At 56.0% G+C, this 22,161-nt stretch overlaps 8 protein-coding genes and 1 non-coding gene across 9 annotated transcripts; 4 read left to right on the top strand and 5 right to left on the bottom strand.

The window, feature by feature from the left end:
- Positions 1 to 441: 441 nt before the first annotated feature.
- Positions 442 to 4,397, bottom strand: IE81DRAFT_290942 (calcium-translocating P-type ATPase; the record flags this gene model as incomplete). Its single annotated transcript, XM_025511875.1, has 2 exons — positions 442 to 3,906; positions 3,972 to 4,397. The coding sequence occupies 2 exons, from the start codon at positions 4,395 to 4,397 to the stop codon at positions 442 to 444; spliced, it is 3,891 nt and encodes a 1,296-aa protein (XP_025369258.1).
- A 921-nt stretch (positions 4,398 to 5,318) lies between these two features.
- Positions 5,319 to 6,153, bottom strand: IE81DRAFT_147608 (hypothetical protein). The gene has a single exon (XM_025510407.1). It carries the CDS (start codon positions 6,027 to 6,029, stop codon positions 5,412 to 5,414), a length of 618 nt encoding a protein of 205 aa, XP_025369257.1. The 5' UTR covers positions 6,030 to 6,153; the 3' UTR covers positions 5,319 to 5,411.
- Positions 6,154 to 6,662: 509 nt separating this feature from the next.
- Positions 6,663 to 6,892, top strand: IE81DRAFT_323927 (hypothetical protein; the record flags this gene model as incomplete). Its single annotated transcript, XM_025514099.1, has 1 exon — positions 6,663 to 6,892. A coding segment is annotated over exon 1 (182 nt), but the record flags the coding sequence as incomplete, so codon positions are not given.
- A 631-nt stretch (positions 6,893 to 7,523) lies between these two features.
- Positions 7,524 to 10,073, top strand: IE81DRAFT_323926 (hypothetical protein). The gene is made up of 5 exons (XM_025514098.1): positions 7,524 to 7,984; positions 8,060 to 8,267; positions 8,379 to 8,984; positions 9,080 to 9,560; positions 9,675 to 10,073. Exons 1-5 carry the CDS (start codon positions 7,704 to 7,706, stop codon positions 10,034 to 10,036), a joined length of 1,938 nt encoding a protein of 645 aa, XP_025369255.1. The 5' UTR covers positions 7,524 to 7,703; the 3' UTR covers positions 10,037 to 10,073.
- A 182-nt stretch (positions 10,074 to 10,255) lies between these two features.
- IE81DRAFT_323922 (hypothetical protein) lies at positions 10,256 to 12,084 on the bottom strand. The gene is made up of 5 exons (XM_025514097.1): positions 11,983 to 12,084; positions 11,591 to 11,898; positions 11,361 to 11,454; positions 11,142 to 11,251; positions 10,256 to 11,022 (listed from the first exon to the last, which is right to left on the bottom strand). Exons 2-5 carry the CDS (start codon positions 11,758 to 11,760, stop codon positions 10,494 to 10,496), a joined length of 903 nt encoding a protein of 300 aa, XP_025369254.1. The 5' UTR covers positions 11,761 to 11,898; positions 11,983 to 12,084; the 3' UTR covers positions 10,256 to 10,493.
- IE81DRAFT_147514 (hypothetical protein) lies at positions 12,053 to 13,005 on the top strand. The gene has a single exon (XM_025510406.1). It carries the CDS (start codon positions 12,266 to 12,268, stop codon positions 12,752 to 12,754), a length of 489 nt encoding a protein of 162 aa, XP_025369253.1. The 5' UTR covers positions 12,053 to 12,265; the 3' UTR covers positions 12,755 to 13,005.
- Positions 13,006 to 13,256: 251 nt separating this feature from the next.
- Positions 13,257 to 16,172, top strand: IE81DRAFT_341678 (hypothetical protein; the record flags this gene model as incomplete). Its single annotated transcript, XM_025515662.1, has 9 exons — positions 13,257 to 13,374; positions 13,546 to 13,573; positions 13,666 to 13,742; positions 13,855 to 14,134; positions 14,268 to 14,399; positions 14,476 to 14,816; positions 14,928 to 15,044; positions 15,163 to 15,561; positions 15,727 to 16,172. 9 exons carry the CDS (start codon positions 13,257 to 13,259, stop codon positions 15,843 to 15,845), a joined length of 1,611 nt encoding a protein of 536 aa, XP_025369252.1. The 3' UTR covers positions 15,846 to 16,172.
- Positions 16,173 to 16,439: 267 nt separating this feature from the next.
- IE81DRAFT_t19 lies at positions 16,440 to 16,545 on the bottom strand. Its single transcript has one exon. It is a non-coding gene; the product is annotated as a tRNA-Gly (tRNA).
- Positions 16,546 to 17,264: 719 nt separating this feature from the next.
- On the bottom strand, positions 17,265 to 22,109 carry IE81DRAFT_314288 (hypothetical protein; the record flags this gene model as incomplete). Its single annotated transcript, XM_025512501.1, has 6 exons — positions 21,528 to 22,109; positions 20,340 to 21,452; positions 20,118 to 20,249; positions 19,975 to 19,993; positions 18,495 to 19,954; positions 17,265 to 18,362 (listed from the first exon to the last, which is right to left on the bottom strand). Exons 1-6 carry the CDS (start codon positions 21,996 to 21,998, stop codon positions 17,265 to 17,267), a joined length of 4,293 nt encoding a protein of 1,430 aa, XP_025369251.1. The 5' UTR covers positions 21,999 to 22,109.
- Positions 22,110 to 22,161: the final 52 nt, after the last annotated feature.

Below are 22,161 nucleotides of genomic sequence, written 5' to 3'. Positions count from 1 at the left end.
TGTGTGTGTGTGTGTGTGTGTGTGTGTGTGTGTGTGTGTGTGTGTGTGATTGTGGCAGGAACGTGAAGCAGGTCAGTCTTCGCAGAGCACATTCACCTGTCACAATCGCGAACAGCATCAGAGACTTTTTAGCATTAGGCATGTCGTGTGGCATTGTAAATTAGATGCAAAGTCGAGAGGAAGCGATGCAATTTGTGCTATGTACAATTCGGATCGAACGCAATGACGAAGGGGCAGAGCTGCGCACATCGTCGTCGTCGTCGTCGTCGACGTCAAGTTGCAGAGAGGTGACTGTACTGTTTTTGGGAGCGGAATTCTTCTTCTCTTTCTGCATGCTGCGTCGCAAATGCACGTGCAATGGAATTGTAAAAATATGTACAGAGCGAAAGGAATAGGGGGCAATATTTACATGGGTTGGATTCTTTGAGCTCACCCCGTGGCTCACTGCTGCTTGTCATCCGGTTTGGCTCCGACCGTGTTGAGGAAAGGGTCGTTGCGGTCCGTCTCCGGATGCATCTGGATCGCACCTTGATACAATTGCCAGCTGCTGACGCTCGGATCCCCAACAGCGGGGTCGGCCAACGATGCGTTGGGTGGGTTTGTAGGTCTCCAGCCCGCACCGATGGAAGCCGTGACGATGGCAGGTACGAGGGCCATCAAGGTCTGAGGATGAACATCCGCATCCCTCATTCTCCTTGATTTGGACTTCCAACTCAACCTCACAAGCCTCGATCTGCCGCCTCGAATGCGCGTAAAGGCATTGAGCCGCTCGGCGAGATTGCCCATCGGCTCGCCGTACTCTCGTGCTGCTTTCTCTTGCTCTTCCAAAGTGGTTCCCTTGACCGTCGGCAAAGCGTTGGAATCAGGGTAGACGCCCAGACGAATGGCAATCTTTTCCAGAGGCGCGGTCGGCAAAAGGCGCAGGAGCGTGGCAAGAGGCCAAGTGACGAGACCAGCAACGATGCTTATTGCCCATCCTCTACCATCGAGTCCCTTTTGAATGCCGAAGGCAGCGCCGCCGACAAAGGTGATGAGGGTCTGCAGGCCTACCTCGACGACCATGATCGCGCCGAACCAGTGGTTCCTCTGGAGGCCCTTGAAGAAGTTAAGCTCGCGCGTAAGGCTTCTTGCAGAGACCATGTTGAACAGCGTGCACCACACAAACGTGTTGAAGATGACGCTATTGAGGTACAGTGTGTTCCTGGTTGCCAAAGCTTCGATACGCAGAGGATCCGTCTCATTCTCAAAGACCGAGTTGAGATTGAGCAAGTCGTTGCCCCTGAAATGCAACACGAGGACCAGGATGATTTGATAGATGGCTTGCCCAAGCACTTGCTTCCACATGTCCACGGTGATGAGGGGGGCGGAGCGTTTGTCGGGCTTGCGCTTGAGCAATTCCGGTGATGCCGGATCGGTAGCAAGAGCGAGAGCGGCGAGAGTGTCCATGATGAGGTTTAGCCAGAGCAATTGGACAGCACCAAGCACACCAGCCTCTTCGTCCGATGCTACCGCACTGATGAATGTGATCAGCACAGCTCCCACGTTGACAGTGAGCTGGAATTGCAAGAACCTCCTGACGGCGTCGTTGACACATCGTCCCCACATGATAGCAGACACCATGGAGGCGAAGTTGTCATCCATGAGCACAATGTCTGAGGCTTCCTTGGCGACTTCAGTACCTGCGATACCCATGGAGAAGCCGACGTTGGCCATCTTGAGCGCTGGCGCATCGTTACTTCCATCACCGCTGACACCGACGACTTGGCCCAGTCTCTGCAAAGCACCCACGAGGCGCTCCTTGTCGAGGGGGCTAGCGCGTGCAAGTACCGAGATACGAGGTGCAAGCTCCTCCAACTGCGCGTCTGTCAATTTGCGAAGAGCTGGCCCTTCGATGAGAATGGTGCCTGGCAAGTAGATGCCGCACTGGGTACCAATGGATCGGGCCGTAAGAGCATTGTCACCAGTGCACATCTTAACTTGCACACCGGCTTCGGCGCACTTGGCCACGGCGGATCGCACACCCGGACGTAGTGGATCCTCGATACCAACGACTGAGATGAGAGTCAGGTCTTGAGCCAGATACCGATACTTGACGGTACCGTCCTCGTCCACTTCTGCGTCGCGGGGTGGCCACTGCTCGTCATCAAAGTCGCGGTAGCAAATAGCAATGGTCCTGAGCATTTGGTTGGCGTAGAAGATGATCGTCTTGGCAACGTTTTCCCGTGCTTCCTCATTGAATGCGCTTGTTTGAATGATGCCTTGCTCGCTCTCCTGAGAGTCAGGATCGGGCACAACGATGTGGCGATCGCAAAGCTTGCTCAACACCTCGCTGGCTCCCTTGACGTACAATCTGTAGCCTCCTTCGGGCTTCTTGACGACTACAGCCATTGCCTTGCGCTCGGAACTGAAAGGAAAGTTGGTAACGACTTGGTTGCGCGCTCTCGCAGATCTGTAGTCTTCCCAGCCGAGCTCCTTGGCCATCTTGAGCATGGCCGTCTCGGTTTTTGATCCAACAAAGCCAGCAACCTTGGTCGCCTCGTCGGCCGAAGTCTTTTTGCTAGGTAGCAAGCGGCGCAGAAAGCCAAAGCGGGACGCCAACTTCGCTACAGCTGCTGGAGCATCGACCGCATCTCCATCCGAAGACTTGGGGTCCTCTTCGAACGCCGTAGAGTTGACAGTGATGGCATTGTTGAAAAGCTCTCTTAGAGAACCCTTGACGACGGAAGAAAGCTCATGCTGGTCAATGGCCCAGTCCTGCCTGCCTTCACGTCGGGTCAAGCTGGATTTGGAAGCCATCTTTTCGTGTTGAGAGGGCTTCGTTGGTGTATCCCCTTCGATGCGGCCTTTGTTCTCCTCCAAATTGTAGGCGAATTTGAGGTGGACGCCGACGCTGCCGGCTACGATGCTCATTTCGTTCTGGGTGAGAGTGCCGGTCTTATCGGTGCAGATGACGCTAGCGTTGGCCATCGTCTCGCAAGCTCCGAGAACACGCACGAGCAGATTCTGCTTCGTCATGCGTTTGGTGGCGAACGCGAGGGCGAGAGTGGTAGCGAGCGGCAAACCTTCGGGAACAGCAACGACGACAACAGTGACGGCAATAATGAGGATATCGATGAACTCTTTTCCGCGCTCATCCCCGGTCCGCTCTGGATGTTTCTTAAAGTTGACAAAGAAGCGAATCATGAGGGCGATGAAGAGCAGTAGACCTGCTGCTGAGCCTGCATAGGCGATGATCTCGGCGAGGCGATTCAGCTTGGCTTGCAACGGAGTCTCCTCCGCTTCGGTACGGAGCGCCATCATAAGCTTGCCGTTGAAGCTGCTGGGTCCAACAGCGATGACGACATACTCTCCGGCTCCTTCGATGACGCGCGTTCCCGAGATCAAGAAGCAGTCGCGCTTGAGCAATTTCTGATTGGCGCCCGTAGCAGAGGCGGCCTCTTGTGCCTCTAGATCTTTGAGCGCTTCGTCGTATGGCACCTTTCGAATCAAATCAGACTCGCCAGTAGCTCCCGATTCGTCGCACTTGATATTGTGACCGCGCAGCAGGACACCGTCCGCTGGCATGATCTCTCCAGGCTCGATCTGTAGGACGTCGCCAACGACTACGTCGTGAATGCTCATCAAAGCTGGTCGTCCACCACGGATGACCTTGACGTCGCGTTCCTCTTTCTTTGCATTTAGCTTCTTGAACTGCAACTCCTTTTGGTAATCGTTGACCGAGCCTACAATGTCGACAATAGCCACAGCAATTAGAATGGCCACTCCTTCCACCCAATCAATCTGTGGCGCATCGCACGTCGAGCTTCCAGGTGGCGGGTCCAGGCACGCCACTTGTTCTCTATCAGCGCCAAAATCGGTGTAGAGGCCGAGGGCAAGAGACACGGCAGCTGCAATGCACAAGACGATCTGAGGAAGACGATGTATGGATGAGCACGTTGCGCGGAGACTCTGCGTTAGTCACTTCGACTCACCAGAATCTTGTCCTGCAAGGTGAGCCACATGAGCAGCAAAAGACTCTTTGACTTCTTCTGAGGAATCACGTTGTGGCCGTAAACACGCTGCCTATCCTCCAATGTGGCGTGCACAAAGTCGGCGGGCTTGCGCTGTTCGCGCTTGTTGCTGGTCTCTGTAGCAGCTGCAGCCTCGACATCGTCTGATTGCTCAGCATGCTTGATGCCAGCACCAGTATCAAGACCAGCATGCTCGTCCGTGCCGAGTGCATTGAGCAAGCCTTGAATTCCGCCCAGATCTCGCAGCTTCTTGATGCTCTTCGGATCCACCAGCTCGCCCAGCTCGATTGGCCGGTGAGGGAAGGGGGCAGGGTCCATGACGTATTGACGTTGCTTTTCAGCTTCGATGGCTGCCGCAGCTGCCTTTCTCCTTCCCGCTCTGGTCATGCTGGAGGTGCTAACTTTGAAGCGTCCCCACCAGCCCAAATTCTCTGCATTTGCCTCGCCATATCCAGACCCAAGATGAGTGCCGGCACGAGCATCCGCCTCGTCTGATCTCTCGGTATCGTCCCCAGCAGCGCCATGCGTGGGGCTCTTGTTCGTGGATGAGAGGGCTTTGTGCGTCTCGGCAGGAGAGCTGGCGGTCGCATCATTACCAAAGTTGAACTTGACCTGGCTGCTAGCGCTAGCCGGAACAGTGGTGGCAGAAGGAGGTGCCTTGCTGCCATCAAGTCCGTTGGCATCTCCGCTGGCGTCAGTAAAGGCACTCGCGACGCTCAACTGTCTGCCGTGCGATGCCCGAGGGTCATTGTCGCGAAGAGCCAAAGACGTCTTGTAGGCTGGTGCAGGACTGTCCGGCCCAAAGCTGGTTTCCGATGTGGCGCTGAGCGTGGGAGATGTGGGAACAAAGGCAGTCGATGCAGACGATGCGGATGCAGGGATTTGACCGGCGGATCCTGGTGCTGCCAGCATGCCAGCCGCGCTTCCAAGGCTAGCATTTCTGGCGTGACCACCCGCCTGACCCAGACTGGTGATGCTAAAGTTGCGACCGTGGCTCTGTGCATGCGCGCTGTTGCTGCTACTGCCATGCGAGTCGCTTGGTGCCACTCCACCTCCTCCGCTCGTTGGAGAGGTGGCGGAATTGGCTGCTGCACTGCCGCCTTCCTCAGCCTGGATCTGGATGTCTGGTGTCGGAGTAGTGATGATGGTCGGCAAAGGCGGTGGCGCGGTCTTACCGACGCCGGCCTTGTCCTCGGGCGAGCGTGAATGGCTCATGGTTATGGGACGGCGCTCTGTGCGCTGAGCGTTGTGCGTGCTGTGCGGTCTGTGCTAGCTGGGGCAAGCCAATTGGACCTGGAACGAGAGAGGTCTGCTCGTTGCCACCTGGACGAATGTGTCACCTGGGTGATCGAAATTGGGTGTTTGCCATGGATGATGTGCCTGATGGACGCTGGCGGGAAATTAAGATTGAAAGAAACACGCTTGCTGAAGGATATGAGAAGAGGGAGCGAACAGGTGAGACGGTGAGGCGCCCTGGTGTAAACGCGTATAGGATAGTCTCCGGTGTGGTTGTTGGTGCGATGTGGGCGGAGGGGAGGTGAAGAAGAGGTGAGAATGGCTTAAATGGTTTGTTTGCCGCCTCGACGACAGCGCGCGCGCCCGCAATAGAAGCTTGTGATGAAGGGAGCCCGGCGTCTGCGTGATTGAAACGGGTCGCACGGGGCGCTCAAGTGCTGTTGAGATGGCGATCGTTATAAATGTGGTTACGATCGCGTGGTGAGTCGAGTGAATCACGAGCAAAGAAGAGCCAAGACTCTTGAGGAGCTTCTCTGGGTATGTGAGTTCAAAACATCCTTGCGGGAGGCCGCATCGAGTGCGACGTCTTCCTACCTGCTGGTGCTGCCTTGTAGCGACGAGAAGCTGAGCTACGCGCAGGTGTTCGGAAATAGAAGGCTGTGTCGTCGACTCGCTCGCGTCGAGGAGGGCGGCAACGCGCGGTGGATTGCGTTTGGTGTGCACGGCAACAGCACGTACACGGGTCGGTCGGAGACTGGGCCCTTGCATGACATGCGTGTTCATCGCATCGGTCCACCCAGCAGCAGCAGCAGCAGCAGCAGAAGCAGCAAGACATTTTCACCTGCGCAATCAAAAGGATGTTTCTGCAAGTACAACTGATGCGTGTGTGTGTACAGTCAATTGTCAAGGTGCTGCTGCGTAGAGCCTGCGCGCGCGCCTTCCTTATTTGGCCCGCCGGTCGCTCGAGCAGCGCACCCTGTTCTCGGCGCTGCATGCAGAAGGATCAATGCAGCAGCAGCAGCAGCAGCAGCAGCAAGTGTGAGGCTCCGCGCGCCACTCGTGACTACTCGTTGTCTGCAGCTGTTTACGCGCGCCGATGCTGATGTGGATTTCTTGCGTCGGTGCATGAGCAGCAGCATGCAACCATCAGAATCGAGTGCCAAGACTTTTTGACTTTGGAACGCCTCGTGCGCTCCCTTTGTATATGTCCATCATGCAGTCACGAGTACAGAGTGTTGAGATGGGGAGCGAAGGATTACAGCACGCGTATAAGTGTATATATATACGCTCCGCCCACGCAGCACCCATCGAGCGCGGCTTGCGCGTATGGCGTGCTCAAGTTTTAGGTGAACGAGGAAATCGTGAATCAACGTTTGGTCAAAGCCCATCTTCATAACTCACGGCTTTCCACGCAAGCTCCCGGCCGCTGTCCTTAGCACCCGTGCACGACTGATTTGATGAGGCTTCGGCTACTCGATCGAGAAGTCGGCCGCTTGGGCACAGCTTTCGCCACCATCGCTTCACGTGGGTACCGCCCGGTCTGGACACCTGGTAGGACCGGCTTCAGCCAAAACCTTGCACCGCCTCCTCACCCCCCTCGCGACTCACGCTACGCCCATCAGCAATTCATACGCTGTGACTGAGACCCATGCACCTTTTCTCTGTCTCTCTCTCGGTGAAGCAAGCAAATCGTGATGATGACCGAGCGGCTGCGCCGGATCCACACCGTCGCTGTTGTCCGCCGTCGGCCGGTTGGTTAGTCGGTCGGTCGGTCGGTCGGGCGCTTGTCCGGCTTTCCGGCTCGAGCTCGCTGCCATAGTCACGAGTGTGCCATTCACGATGTAGCCTGCACGCGCGCGTGCATGCACCAGATTCAGATCCCATGTTTGCCAAGACATGACTCTGCATGCAAGTCATCCAGACTCCACAGCCACGCTCGCGCCCCCCCGAATCCGATCGGGTTGCGCCAGACCACCGTACGCGTGGGTGGCAATCGACAGCCGCGTGCTCCCTGCTGCTGCGTCTTCACTCACACAACTGTAAATCACGTGAAGGATTTAGAGCGCCCCTCACTGCACGATCCTTGAGCTCCACCTTTTTCGCATATCGGCACTACTCACTGCCTTTGACTTGGAAGGAATCGTAAGTCGAGGCGGACAATTCCAAATAGCAGACTTGGAATTCACCATTCTTGATTGTCCAAAATCTTTAGGCAGGCCACGCTCTCCGACCTCAATCTTGAATCAAGATTCAAAAATGAAAGCGATGAGCACATAGCAGCAGACTCTTGACTGTCGGACATGGAGCAGAGCATGATCGCATGCAATCTCAATCACGTGGAAAGTCGTCAAGCAGCTCGCACAGCATAGGTCAGCGAGCGCTCCACAATCAGCGACACAGCACTGGGTGACTGGCTGCTGATACAATCCCACCAGTCGATTGACAGTCATTCGTGCTATGAGGGTGGCTGTTCAGGGTTGCTCGCACGGAGCGCTAGACTCCATCTACGCTTCCATCCGCTCCCTCGACGCCCAGGCCAAAAAGCGCACCGATCTCGTTCTCCTCTGCGGCGATTTCCAAGCGCTGCGAAATGTTGCAGACCTAGAGACGATTGCTGTGCCGGACAAGTACAAGCAGCTCGGCGACTTTGTTCACTACTACACCGGTCTCAAACAAGCCGAGTATCTCACTCTCGTCGTTGGTGGCAATCATGAGGCGAGCGCATACATGTGGGAACTGTGAGTCGCATCTTTGGCCTACGCCGATGCGTGGCTGAAGCTGAAGCTCAGTGTGACACCCTCTGCCTTGTCAAGCTATCACGGAGGATGGCTAGCGCCCAACATCTATTATCTAGGTGCAGCAGGAAGCGTGCAAGTTGGAGGTCTCGACATTAGCGGTATCAGCGGCATCTACAAATCCCACGACTATAGAGCGCCAAGGTACGAGAGGCTGCCGTACGATCGGTCAACTGTGCGCAGCACCTATCATACAAGGCAGTACGACGTCATGCGGCTTGGACTTGTAAGTACGCCTTCGTGCCCAGCGAAAGCGGGGCACATCGCATTGACCAGAGAAGCAGGCATCCTTGGCTCATGCCGCATCCCTGTTAAATGCGTTTGAACTTCCTCTCAGCTTTGTCCCCGGCTCTCACCGCACAGCTTCCTATCGCACGACTGGCCAAACACGATAGAACAGCATGGCGATACTGATTGGCTCAAGCGGAAAAAACCCTTCTTCACAGACGAGATCAACAGCTCGACTCTGGGGAACCCGCCGCTCATGGGTTTGCTGCAGAGGCTCAAGCCGCAATACTGGTTCGCTGCTCATCTGCACGTCAGATTTGCCGCGCTGTACAAGCACGATGGACAAGCTACGAGATTGCAGGACGAAAACAGAGCTGGCAAGGAAAACGGATCGGCGGAACAGTTGGACTCGGGCGTCGTCGGTAGCGAGGTCTCCGGAGCGGTGGACGAAGCAGTAGACGAGAGTGTAGACAGAGCAGCAGAGGCGCCCAGCAGCGAACAGATTGATATCGAGTTGAGCGACGAAGAGACCGCACCAGCTCGACCTGCAGACGAGTACATCGACGAAGATCCTCCGCACCAGCACGACACAATTGTCGACGCTCAAGGTGCAGAGCCGTTAGCGAGCACATCGTGGGCCAACGCACCGTATGGAAGTAGCGCGACCAAATTTCTGGCTCTCAGCAAGTGTCTGACGGGGCAGGATTTCCTTCAGGTCAGCGTGCGAAAATGAATCGGCAAGCTTCCATGCAACGTCTGACCAGCTGACGTTCTCTCTTCCCGGCTTGCTTCTTTCCCCCCTATTCTCAGATTTTGGAGGTCGAAGCGCCTTTTGATGTTGACGAGGAATATGCCATGTCTGTTCCCGTGCATCCTAGTACAGCTTCGCATGCACGCGCTCCAGAGCCGCGCGAGGCTGGCCATGATGGGTCGCAACGCGAGAATAGCAGCGCACAACCACCCCTTTCGGAGTCCACACACCAAACCCAGCGTCTGCCGGCCTTCAGATACATTCCGCGTTGGCTCGCCATAACACGAGCGACGCATTCTCTGCTCTGTCTGGCGAGGAACCAGCATCCGCCCTTGCCGCATCGACTATCTGACGACGCAGAGCTTCAACGTCTTGTTGAAAAGGAGGAACGGTGGGTCGAGGAGCAGTTGATGAGCGCAAAGGAGAAAGACGGCGAGGCGGGAGGCTTGGATAGGCACCCGTTGGCTATTGCGAGCGTGCAGAGATTCGTCAAGACTGCACCAGGCATCGATGTGCCTGAAGGTGCCCGAGCGGGTCCGCGTGAGTAAGACGTTGCCACGACGCGTGCTTGTCGAGCTGCAAGACTTATCAGATCATCGATTGGCGGATCTTCCCCATCCATCTCCGTTTGCGTGGACCCCCCTCTTTCTCAAGCTTCTTGGTATACCAATCCACAAACGCAGGCTCTGTGCGACTGGCTGCAGATCCCAAACAAGATCAACCCCTCTCCGAGCGCAGCGTTTGCGGCGCCCAGCTCAGACGAAAGCGCGAGCACCAGCTCGGGCATGCAGCCTTCAAGACCGTCCTTCCAAATGGGACAGTCGCAAGATGCGCTGATCAGGATGGGAGCTTTGGAGCCTGCTCCTGCTCACGGAAACTTCGCCCAGCTCGTGGAGCGTGGTGATGAAAGGACGATGAAGGATGCGCAAGAAGCTCGTATGAGAGAGGAAGAGGGAGAGATTGCGCGGATACAAGAAGCTGCCAGAGCTGCCATGAGCCGCAGTCAGAATCAATAATAGCGACTTGCACACGTACGCTTCTTTTGCAAAAACCCATACCATCCATCCACTTTTGACGCGCGCTTGACCTCCTCGATCGCTTTCGAGGCCAAACGCGAGGTTTTACCATCCATCCACTTTTGACGCGCGCTTGACCTCCTCGATCGCTTTGAGGCCAAACGCGAGAGGCTGAAGTGCCGCGTCGATTGCGACGGATGATACAAAGACTGCGAGATACGTGCATACCCATTAGACAAGACCAGTTGCAGCAGCAGCATCAAAAGTAGATACACAGATAGACTCGGGATTGACAGAGGGCATTCATCTCGATCATTCCCTCTCGTCGCGCTCGCTGGATACGTCTCGCGTGTGGATGGTGCGAGGTGACGGCATGGATGTCGAGGCGGATGCGGAGCAGTGCGCGATCCAAAGTCTTGCATCTCGGGCGCGCAGACACCCAATTCCGAGTGCATATTCAGGCCTGCCTGTCTTTTCCCCTTCTTCCCAGTCTCTTGGCAGGTCCAGCAAAAGCACCAACGAAGCCAACGGCCCCCAAAGCTAAAAAGTAGACGCTGGCAGATCCCGCAAAAGCTCCTACCCAACCGATCGTCCGAATATTCTCCACCTTCCACCTTTGAGCTCTTCTTTGAGCTCTATCCAGATTGCTCAGGAGCGTCTTGGACAGCGTTGGGTCGACGCCTAGCCGAGCAGCCAACGCTTCTCCGTCTGGGACCCTCAAGGCTTTCAGGAGGGAAGAAACATCCAGATCTGTCCCGCTGTCTGATGAAGAGAAGGCTGACCCTCGAAAGCGGAAGGTGGACAGCTTGGAAGCGATGGACGAGGATGTCGAGGGAGCAGGAATGGAGGAGCTCTTCAAGCCCAATGTCCGAGTCAGGTCCGAAAGCAGAAGCTGTGCGCCTGCGCGCGCTGTGGAAAGATTTGCACCCAGCGAATTTGCGGCGTCCAGCAGCCTCGAAGACAGAGCATCGGAAGGTGGGGCGGGGCTGAGTTGTGATGAGGGGACAGCAGGTGCAGCATGTAGCCGATCAGCGTTCGCCTCTGATGAGATTGGACTTGCCTTCTTCGAGCCGGGGCTGCAATGGTGACATGCTTCTCAACTCACGCTACGGCTGGACTGATGGATAGTGCCAAGCTCAAGTAACCGCCAACCAGACACAGGGTGAGCAGCGGAATGATGTTCTTCAACAGCGCATCAGTCTGCCATCTCTGGTACTGTGACGAATGATCGAGGCGATATGGGATGCTCTTCATCTTTCAGCATGTGCTAGCACACAGAGCGCGCGTGTAGGCCTCCCTTCTTGGCTACGCTGTAGGTACTCACATCGGGAGCATTGCCGCTCGCAGATACGAGCATCAGGTAGCTAAAGATGAGCACAGTGGCGGTCAATTGCACAGCGGCCAGCAGTGCCAAAGTGCTGCGAGCAGTAGGGATAGACGACGAAGGGTGCGGTGAGTGAGAAAGAGGCGACGCATTCACTGCTTTTACTTGCGCCGCTGTCGTCCTTTGATCCGTGCAGCGCTTCGCTCACACCACTTGCGCGCACCACTCACCCTGGCCATCCACCGCCGTTCCAGCAGTCTGACCAATGGCTGTACGTTTGCCAGTACCACACGCCCGCTCCGCCAATGAGCAGGTATTTGACCTGTTTGCGAAGATTGATGTACAACTTGGATCCTGCCGAGCTCGATGCACCTCCCTCTGGCAATGCTTGGGACGGCATGGCGACAGTTCACCGAGTTTGAATTGCGGATGGACAAGGGAAAGAGGTGCTGTGTCTGTGTGAAGCGTAGTCGATCACGCCTGACAGCCAAGTCTACTGCTTGGTTGGATGCGATGAAGCTGGCGGGTTGCAGACCTACTGAGCGCAAGGAGAGGGTTCAAAAAGCAAAGTGAGGGAAGGACACACGCTTCGATGTGCTTGGCGTCGATAGAATGTACATACGAAGCGAATGATGGTGGTGGTGGTGAGCATGAGGATGATCACGTCTCTGGCAGAGTCACGGTGCGGTGCCCGCCCCCCCCCACAATTACGATTCAAACTCTGACGCCGATGCACAGAGATCACAAATCCACCTGATTCTCATGATTCTCCCAACCACGATTCACGATTCGTGACTCCTCGCGAGATTCTTGATTCGTGATTCGAGCTTTGTCTAGCGGGCACGCTTTCAAACGCGCGTGTTGTGTGCGGTCCGGCGCGCACGCGCGCTGCCCGAGGCGCCTGCATGACCGAACGCGGGGCGGGGCTTCGGTCTGTCACGCAGCGCGCGGCGCGGCGGCGGCAGACGCTTTCGATCGATCGATCGATCGTCAGCATGCACGCGCGCATTTCAGTAGTAGTCGCGCGGTGGTCCCTATATATACAAACGCACGCGCGGCACGCGGCGCACACCGCGCGCGATGCTGTTCGGCCCGGCGCCCCGGCCGTTATACGGCGGCGGCGGCGCGCGCGGTGGATGCGCGTGGGCCTTGCGGGTGACGGTGGTGTGCCACAGCACAGCTATATAGCTGCATGCAGAAGAAGAGATTGGAAAGCGTCGAGCCTGCTGATGATGGAACGGTGTTCGCTCGAATATGCGCACGCATATGACCACCTCCACTTTTTCTTGCATCGCATGCCCACGCCAATCGAATGGATGGATGGATGGATGGATGGATGGATGGCAGACATCTCTTGGCTACGCATCTACCAAGACGAAGAGTGCGCTCTCTGAACCATTCAGCATTGTTTAAAAAGGCATGCGAGCGCCGGTCAGAGGGAGGGTTTATGGTGAAATGCAGCAAGAGTCACGAATGCTAGAAGTCACACAGAGCATAGCGAGCAAGCGCGGACGAATAAGCCGGCTAACAACATTGAAGCGATACGTCACGAGGGGGGGTATGCTTGGCGGCTAGTGCAAGAAGAACCCCAGCTTTAGGTGCCAGAGCAGGCGACGTATCAGTCCATCGAACAGGGCGGAAAAGCGGCTTTGCAATCTTGAATTTGGTCCGAGTTCGGCAGGCCAGACATTCACGTGATCATCAGGTCTTGGTCCTCATAAAGCACACGCCTTCTGCTGACTTTGAGAGAGATATTCGGGATTGCAACCAGAGCCTTTTGCACTTGTGCGACACGGGCACAAGCGCTCAACACATCGTCGTTCAGACCCATCAATCACACATAGCCCACGCAAATATCGAGGCTTCAGCACACTAGCAAAGAATTGAAAAGCGGTCATGCCGGAGCAAGAAGAGCAAGAAGAGGCTCAACATGCTACGGTCTCCCTGCAGTCATGGTCCGCGTCAACGCTTCAATCCCTAAACGCTCTCTCCAAGTCGCTAGCCACCACACCCCGTGCGCGTCAGGAGTTCGTCGTATCTTGCCGAGCACGACCACAACTTGTTGATGACCTGCTTGCGGAATGTCTTGGCGTGGCAAGCAAATACTTTGTTGGAGATGAAGTGCGGCAAGAAGAGGCACAGAGAAGTTTGCTTGGAGCCAGAATCTTGCGAAATGCTGCTGCAGGAAATCAAGCAGGGCAAGAGCTCATCTTGTACGTCGACGTCGCTCATATGAAATGTCTTCGAAGCCTCGGCATTGCAATCGCTCGCTCACTCGCTTTCCCTCGGCATTCTACTCTTGCAGCTCCGCGTTGCTCAGGCATGACCTGCAATCTACTTTGTGGCATCTGACCAGCTACACCGCAACGCAAAACGAGTCGGGTGCGTACGTGTGGCCTTACGACCCATTTTGTCTATTGGAAGCTGAAGGGCTTCAGGACGAAACAAAGCTGACAGACTGTGCGTCCGGTTGCTGTGCGAATACTTGATGCAGCCGTGCTGCTTTGTCAGGCCCTCATGCAAGCCTTCGCAAATTGCATCACCAACAATGAGTCGACGGCCGAGCTCCTGTGGCGGCGCATGGGACTCGACTCCCCGGAGGTAGAAGGACCCTCAAAGCTGCGCGAAGTTGGTTTCGTGGAATTGTTCATGCGAGTCACACGAGACGAGACGAGTCAATGCGGAACTCCGCGTTGGATCCCCTGCGCGAACCGCTGCTCATTCCTCTCAATGCCCAATCACACAGCCGTCTGCTCGAATTACAAAGCAAGGGTGTACGTGCGGCAGTCGAAATCGTCTTGGACAATTTGCTCCTTTCCAAGCCAGCAAGAAGGTTAGAGGTGCAGCCCTAGAAGCCCGCTTTGGACCCCCAAGTCAGCTAACTTCGTGTTCACCTGCTACTCACAGCTACGGGCTAGCATTGACTCAGCAGGGCTGCGCACTGCTTGGGACAGTCCTTCGCAATGCAGCCGCTGACCTGCAGGCAGACGCTCAGCCTGAGACGAGCCCCTCGGATCTGCCAGACAGTATCGCGATAGCGTAAGTGCGGAAGTACACTACTGATTCGCAAGGCTCTCATGGTTCACCAAAGGACTCTTCGTGCCTGCCATCGCAGCTACGAACTGTTCAGCATCATCTTCTCTAGCGGACTGTGTGGACGACTTCTCAAAGGTTTCCAGACGACCTCTTCGACTCGCGCACCGACGGCCAACGAGCTGGAGGAAGAGGATCCGCCTTTAAACGCACGACAAGTAGCGCTGTTGCAAATGTTTGATGCGTACTTGGTCCATGGCAGTTCGAGTGGCGCTTGCTCGGATTCATCACCCGACTCTCAGTCGGTCGAATCGGCGTCCGACGATGCTGTACAAGATTCACAGTCCGATCTTGTCTATCTGGTCAGCAGCTTCGCAACCCTCTCGGCCTACACCGTCGGACTAATGCGTCGCCTGTCGGACCGTGAGGCTATCGCTTCGGACGCTGTTAGGACGATCCAGCACAGTCAACTCGCTCAGGCACACACGGGCTTGATATTGCATTTGCAGTGCTTGATCCATCTCTGCATTGCAGCCGCTGAGAGTGTGTCAGCACAAGACGAGGCCATTAGTCGTGGCGACCGTTTCCAAGACAAGTCTAGCCAGATTCTCGAAACAGTCTCGAAGGAGGAAAGCGTGCGAACCGTCGTTGGTGAGTGGTCATCAGGCATTCGCAGCGCTCGATTCGTGCTGTGCGGGCCAACATGAGAGCTGTAGCGTGGGTCGTTTCTCTCTGCTCAACCCTCGTCACCCTGCTGGTGTCGATGTAGAGCTGCTGCACTCGACGTCCAAATTCAGTCCCGCAATCTCGCCATTTCAGAACATCGTCGCTAGCAACCATTCGGTGGCATCAGCACCCGAGGGTCACGTGCTGACCTCGACGGGCCAAAGTCGTTCAACCTTTGTCGAGCAGACCGAGCAGGCGGATCGAGGAGGAGGAGGAGGAGGAGGAGGAGGATTACAAAATTTGAAAAGAGACCTCGTGCGCTTGCTGGGCGTCATGAGTTTTGTTGAACCTGCTTCTAGCGCGTCTGCACGGAAGACTGAGCAGGATCGGACAGCGCGAGAAGCCCGCTTGTCGAGGGTGAAGAGGGTGCAGGATGCGGTCAGAGAGAGCGGCGGACTACTAGATGTGCTCAATATGACTCAATTGGACGAGAACAATCCTTGTAAGTAGCTTGCGCTCCAGCGCACATTGCCTGGAACGTCTTGCGGCCGCAGAAATGCAGGCAATGCCCGCACTCACGCTGCTCTCTGTCGTCGTTTTTCTCGTCTTCATTCCGACCCAAGACATTCGCGAACATGCCATCTTCGCACTAAGGAACCTTTTACAGGGCAACCAGGCTTCGCAAGCCCTCATCGACCAGCTTCGGCCGCTGAGCCCTTCACGGTAGCGGTGCTGCGCTTTTCAAAGCAATTCAAACTTTCGATGCATCATGGATCGCACAAGTAGAGGCGCGCCTCGAGTTGTCCTTTGCTCGCTCGAGCAAATCATGATGTCTGCGAAACAAATGTCAACTTCATCATTGTGCCTACCCATGCTGCTGCACGCATCTCCCCTCGTCCCGGACCTCAGAGCGTCTTGCTTTTTCTTCTGGCCGAGTTCTTTTCTTTGCGCGACTCGGGACTATGGATATCGTAACGCGGTGTATAGAAAGGCGCTCGTCTTGCGTGGGGCGCGCGGCAAGGTGATGTCGTCAAAGACCCGAAAAAAGGAGGTCGACTGACTAGAAGCGACGATCGGGTGCTAGAATGTCAGCTGCACACCTTTTTTTTTTGGGATGGGACAATGACAAAAGTGATCGTCGACGTCGTATAGAAATAAGCGTCTGTAGTGAATCATTGTTTCAAGCTGCCAAGGAAGGGATCAAACTTCCCGCGTAGTGCTCGGAGGGTACCAAAGCCGCCGGCATCAGCTGATGTCACAGCAGCTGCTGACCATGCTGCCGGTTCAGAGGGGAGAGAAGCAAAAGAAAAGAGTAGAGGAATGGGATCAGTAAGGGAGGATGCGGGCGTGGGGGCCGTGGGCCCGCCGGCCAAAAGGAACTGCATCCAACGGGAATCGAACCCGTGTCGCCCGCAAGCTCATTACGCGATCCCTAGTGGGGCGCATTAATTGGCAAGCGAGCAGTATACCACTAACCCATAGATGCTACTGGCACTCCGCGAGAACAGAAAAAATATATCCAATGACTCATGTGCAGGAGACACGGGACTTTGCCAACGCCCACATTTACGATCGTTCACGTCAGACCCAACTGTGCGTGCATCGTGGATCTACCGCTTATGCTCGTGATTTGACAGGTGGAAAGATGACGACCTTTGGCTTCTGTACGGCAAAATACTCTGCGCGCACAGTCCCTTGAATGGGTAAGTCCACTCCAAACACATCAAGTCCTCGACTCTCCGCTTACATGGGCTCACTGAGAACTCAATTTCGAGCGCCTGCCAACCTTTCAAAAAGTAGCATGTCATGCCATCCGGGGACCATGCAATGATGTGGACGCTGCGTTTGACCTTCAGACGGGAACAGCGCGCTGCCGACCTGCATCTTTATAGCGGCCTTGCATTTCCTTCATCCCTCGAGATTGCTCACAGAAGCGACATGCTAGTAGCCACGTGGTCGGCGACAAGTCAAGGATAAGTCAACACTGCTGGCAAGACAGCTTTTGATTGTTATTTTCAGGTACAAGGCGTTCTGGCCACATTTGCGTGATTCCAAAGGGACAACGAACTCTGCTGAGGCACTCGTCATGTGAGAAGGACAACATGCGATCAGAAAGCACACAAAGGCTCGCGGCAATGTCATCGATGAGCGAACACATTAAATTAGCGCCCATTCAGCGAGCGTGGATCGGCGCGCGTGGCCGCCTCAAAGCCTTCCAGTCGGTCCCTTCTGCTCATTGATGATATCGCGCAAGAGCGGCCTCTTGCGGACGAGTGCTCCCGAGCCGGCATGGTGAGCAGGTGCATTCTTGAGGGTCGACTCCGCTGCTGGGCCAAAGCTAGCACCAGCACGACCAGGATTTTGCTTCTCGGTTGCAGACGGCGTGCAATCAAAGAGGTATTGCGATTGGCTGGATGCTGCGTTCGCAAGACTTGTCCAAAGACCTTGAGGAGCGCAAAAGCGTCTATGGTCGTCCCTTTCCAAGTCGATGCACCAGCCTTTTCCGTCGACCAGTTCCAAAAGCTTGTGCAGCAGCGGCACCTCTTGCAGCGTCTTTCTGCTTCCTACCATGACGAGCTTTCTCTGTGCTCTCGTCAAGCTGACATTGATGCGTCTGACATCGTTCAGCAGCTCGCCCACGCTCCCCTTGCCTCCTTCCCCAATCGTATTGTTGCGGACAAATGAGACGAGCACGACCGATTTGTCTCTACCCTGTGCTCGATCGGCCGTCAATATTTCGATTCCCTTTCGGCTCTTCTCCGTGTCTGTCGGCGTGGACGAAGTCGCATTGATGCCGAGAGCGTTGGTCAGAAGCCTGATCTGCTGACGCAGCGGAGTGATGACGCCAATGTCGCCCGCCTCACAGCCTCCTAGGATGAGCGCCGCGCAGATCTGACACACCAGCTCAGCCTCCACCTCGTTCTGCACAAGTTCGCCCACTCGAGACTCTGGCGCCGGCAGATGATCCGTGTTCAAAAAGACCACCTTGCAGTCTGGCTGGATCACGCGCTGCAGCCAGGTTTCGCTCACGCCCGCAGTCATGTTGTTGGGACTGCGTAGGCGAGCAAGAGCGTCAGACGCTTTCGGCAGGGCCAAGGAGAGATTCTCGACCTCCGCGCTACCGCATTGCAGTCTACCATGATAGACAAGTTGGTTGCTCAGAGTCATGATGTCGCCATTCATCCGGTACTGGCGGGTGAGGTAGACTTGGCTGGTCGGATGAGCTTCAGCCAGCCGGTTGAATAAGCTGACGTCGAGTCCTCCATGCCTAGCATCCATGTTCCGTACGAGCGGCGGTAGCTGCTGAGGATCGCCGACAAGAACAAAGATCCGTGCAAATTTCAAAGGACCAAGACACGTTGGAAGGGTGACCTGACTAGCCTCGTCGACGATGCAGTAGTCGAAGCTCCGTTTGGCAAAGAGGGTGTGACCGACCGACAAGCAGGTCGTAGCGACGACATTCGGCTTCAAGAGCTTAGCCTCAAAATCTTCCACGTTGGCCGAGTCCGCAAGCACGTAGGGGTGGATGGCGGAGTCTATTCGCGACTTGTCACCAAGCCGGAGCAGATCCACGGAAGAGGTAGCCTCTTCATCGACACTGTTCGAGCGAATCAGCTTCTTGCAGATGGTGTCCACAGCGCTATGGGTGTAGCTAGCTAGAAGCACCGTCTTGCCGCGCGAAACAAGCAAACGGATGAGCTCCGAGATTGTCGTTGTCTTTCCTGTGCCTGGCATGCCAACCAACAGAGCGTAGTCCTGCGCCTTGAGCACGTGTCGCATCGCAGCATGCTGATCCTCATTAAGGTGATCTGGCAGCGACATTGCCTGGTCGCAAGGTGGCAAGAAGCGTGGCGTCTTGAGGTCCACCACGAGCTCTCTTCTCTTCTCATCACCTGCTTCGCCCGCAAAGAATAGTCGCGCTATGTTGTGTCGTACGCGGGCCATGCTGCCACCCAGCTCGTCCCTGTCGATGCGGAACTGATAGTCTCCGGTGTTATATTCGTCGTCCAGACGCGCGATCACTGGTCCGAGGTCTCTTTCCAAGGCCAAGACGACGCTCGAGTTGCTGATTTCGATGAGCATACCCGAGGCTAGCGCTGGTAACGATGAGCTCACGGAAAGCACCACTCGCTCCCCCAGAGCCAGAGGACAATGGAACACCGCCTCGAGGGCTGATTTGGCGCGCCGCTTGAACTCGTAGGTATGCCGGTGCCGCGCATCTCTCCTATGCTTCTGGCTGGCGACAGCAGTCCTCGATGCTTCCTCGGGTACCAGTTGCATGTCAGCGAGCGCTGCTCCCCTCTGCTCTCTGGCGGCTGCCGTCATCGTCCACAGCTCTCTCCTGAATCGGCTGATGTCCTCCTCCTCGAGTGTGAGCAGGCGTTCCCAGTGCGCAAAGAACGCGGCGTGCTCGTCGGTCAAGTGGGCCGTCATCTTGTCGTACAAGTCGGCGATTGGTGAGGGATTCTCTGGGTCTTCAGTTACGTCGTCCACGGCACGCCGATAGAGCATACACCCATCCACAGCGTAGCATCGTCCGCACGTCCGCTCCGAATCGATGGTGGCTGGGAGTTCCAAGCGTGGCGGAGCTTCTGGCAGTTGTGATTCCGGCTTTGCTAGCACCTTGCTGCGCCGTTCGGCACTCCGCTTCAACATGTAGCTCGCAAGCTCATTCCGACCAATGATCAGAGCTCTGATTTCATTAGCCGACTTGCGCACTCGATGAAGGTCCCCAGAGCGAGAGTAGTACAGCAAGCCTTGCTGGCAATCTGTTCCATATCTCTCCGACATCATCAGCATGTACATCATCGTTTGAGCGCGATGCTCCAGATTGGCGAAAGCTCGACCAGTCTTGAGCTCTAGCGGCATCACGAACGTTTGAACGCCGCCCGAATCTAGGGCGGTGGTTTGAGACGCACGAAGCGGACCGCTGGCTGCGCGATGGATGTTGCCCGCATTCCGCTGAAGGCCAGCGTTCAGAAACACGGCAGAGACCGCTCGGCCCGACGCATGCTGTCGCGGAGGTGGCTGCTTGGCCCAAGTTTCTTGTACTTCGACTTCCACAGAGATGTCGACAAAGCCTTTCAGGCCGTACATGGGTGACCAAATATCTTCTTCCACTTCCAGTACGCGACGTATGCGGACGCGCGGCGGTGACTCTGAGCGAGAGTCTATGGCGACAGCATCGTGCTGGTGGCGGCAGAGATGAAAACCGACTACACCAGTCAGCTGCTTTCGAGCTGTCCCCAAAGGGCAGGATGCGTTGGCCGGTGTACTCACGGGAATATCTCCTTCTGGTGAGGCAAGGTACTTGAAGGCAAATTCGCCGAATGGCTTGACAGCGTCAATCAGATGCTCACGAGCCACCTGAGTGTCAAGTCCAGCATCGGCGAGGTCTTCGAGACATGCGTCGACTTGAGCGCAGATCTGTTCCGCGACAAAAGACGCCGAGAAGTTGGTCGGAGGCACGCCGTTCCATGTGGGCGGAAAACACTCCGGCATCTCGAGCGATGGTAGCGTTCGGATGCCGCTAGGGGAGGGGCTTCCTTCGCAGGTACTTGGCAAAGCTGTGCCAGTCAGACAAGACTGGAGCACGACGTGCAGCATGGCGCCCATGACGAGCGCTTCGGATGTTGCGCCATCCGCTGCGGATGCCCGCAGACGGGACGAGATAAGCGGTCTACGCAGGCAAGTCGAGACGTTTGAAATTGAAGTTGCAGACAGCAGGAGATCGGGATGCAGGATGAGCAAATTCTTGCAAGGGGGATGCCCACTTGCGTCGAGGGCTCCAGAGCTTGAGAGAATCATTAGAGGTAACTTGGTCGGTGTGCTCGAAGGCAAGGTGCAGTCCAAGTTCGCCCACAGCGACATGTCGTCGTCATCATCTTCGTCGACCTCGGCAATGGCCAAGTCTGGCTTTGAAACGGGATGTCCATTGACTTGGCTCGACTGTCCAGCTTGGGCTGACGCAGAAGAGCTTGGGGGTCCTGTGACGCTTAGTGCATCTTCGAGATCGTCGAACGCCTCCGACCAGTGTCCAATGAGGTGGACGTAGTCACCTACTCGAATTCGCTCTGCAAGGCTCAGCCATTCGTCTCGTAGATAGATTTTGCGCCGGGCGCCATGTTCGTCTGCTCGTACAAAGTTCTTGTCCCGGATGTCCAAGGGAGCTCTCTCTTCCACATTCAGCACCACCTGTCTCCTCGTTCTCATTTTATCCACTGTCGACGCAGATATCAAGGCAGGTGGAGCGGATGCCGGAGCTGAGAGCGCTGAAGCGGGTATGAAATTGTCCTGACCAATGTTGAGCACCTTTGCGCGTACATAGCTTCGTGCTGCCTCCCTTTCTCGCTGCCGCTTTTCGCGATACTCTGCCGCAGACGACTTGTGTGCCTGTTCTTGTACAGCAGACTCTATTCGTGAGGATGCAAATCAATCGCATGTTGCATAAGAAGCGAAGGCACTCACGAATGAAGAAGCAAGCATCTGGTCGGAAGAGCCCACACCTCTTTCCTCAGCCTGCTCCCTGGCCACACGAATGGCATCTTTTCTGCTCCTTGCAGCCGACTTCCCATCATACTGCTCATCAGACTCGGCCGCGATCTGCTTGGTCGACGGAGTGGGAGCTGACGGCGACGTTCTCAGACAGCTACTTGAGCCTGCATCATCCCCAGGCTCGTCCTTGACTCGCGTGCGCATCCGAAGCTCTGCAGATGCATGACCGAGCTTGGGTCGCTTGTGAGCAGCAGGGCTTCTGCGAGCAGGTGACATGCTCCGAATACGTTGTTGGCTCGACTGCGCGGCCTCCAGGGAGCACGGCTTCTTGGGGGGCGATTGCGATGGAGGCAGATCGAACACCGACGCGTCCACATCCGCCAAGAGGTGGGCCATGAACGCGTCCATGTCGGCCTTTGAGGGGCCGGCTCTTGAGGGGCCCATGGCCGTCCGGGTGTGCGGCGAATGCGCTGTTTGCAGCTACAAATGCATCAGATGGGGGCGCGATGGTCGTGTGTCAAGATGAAGAAGGATGATCCTCCTCTTGATGTCTGAAATATGCAAGTCGTGTTGCTCTCAATCAGTGAATGATGTACGCGCTGCGCGT

Source organism: Ceraceosorus guamensis (genome assembly GCF_003144195.1).
Source record: "Ceraceosorus guamensis strain MCA 4658 unplaced genomic scaffold IE81scaffold_34, whole genome shotgun sequence".
Lineage (NCBI taxonomy): Eukaryota > Fungi > Basidiomycota > Exobasidiomycetes > Ceraceosorales > Ceraceosoraceae > Ceraceosorus > Ceraceosorus guamensis.
This window is presented reverse-complemented; position numbering and strand designations above follow the sequence as displayed.

Excerpts from the sequence above, each read along its gene's own strand:
- IE81DRAFT_323922 (XM_025514097.1), bottom strand. The coding sequence starts at position 11,760 with ATGCCGTCCCAAGCATTGCCAGAGGGAGGTGCATCGAGCTCGGCAGGA. Across the intron at positions 11,252-11,360 it reads CGAGCGGCAATGCTCCCGAT|TACCAGAGATGGCAGACTGA; the intron begins GTGAGTACCTAC and ends CATTCGTCACAG. Across the intron at positions 11,023-11,141 it reads TCCATCAGTCCAGCCGTAGC|CCCCGCCCCACCTTCCGATG; the intron begins GTGAGTTGAGAA and ends ATCACAACTCAG.
- IE81DRAFT_147608 (XM_025510407.1), bottom strand. The coding sequence starts at position 6,029 with ATGAACACGCATGTCATGCAAGGGCCCAGTCTCCGACCGACCCGTGTA.
- IE81DRAFT_323926 (XM_025514098.1), top strand. The coding sequence starts at position 7,704 with ATGAGGGTGGCTGTTCAGGGTTGCTCGCACGGAGCGCTAGACTCCATC. Across the intron at positions 8,268-8,378 it reads ACGTCATGCGGCTTGGACTT|CTTTGTCCCCGGCTCTCACC; the intron begins GTAAGTACGCCT and ends ACTTCCTCTCAG. Across the intron at positions 8,985-9,079 it reads CGGGGCAGGATTTCCTTCAG|ATTTTGGAGGTCGAAGCGCC; the intron begins GTCAGCGTGCGA and ends CCCTATTCTCAG.
- IE81DRAFT_147514 (XM_025510406.1), top strand. The coding sequence starts at position 12,266 with ATGACCGAACGCGGGGCGGGGCTTCGGTCTGTCACGCAGCGCGCGGCG.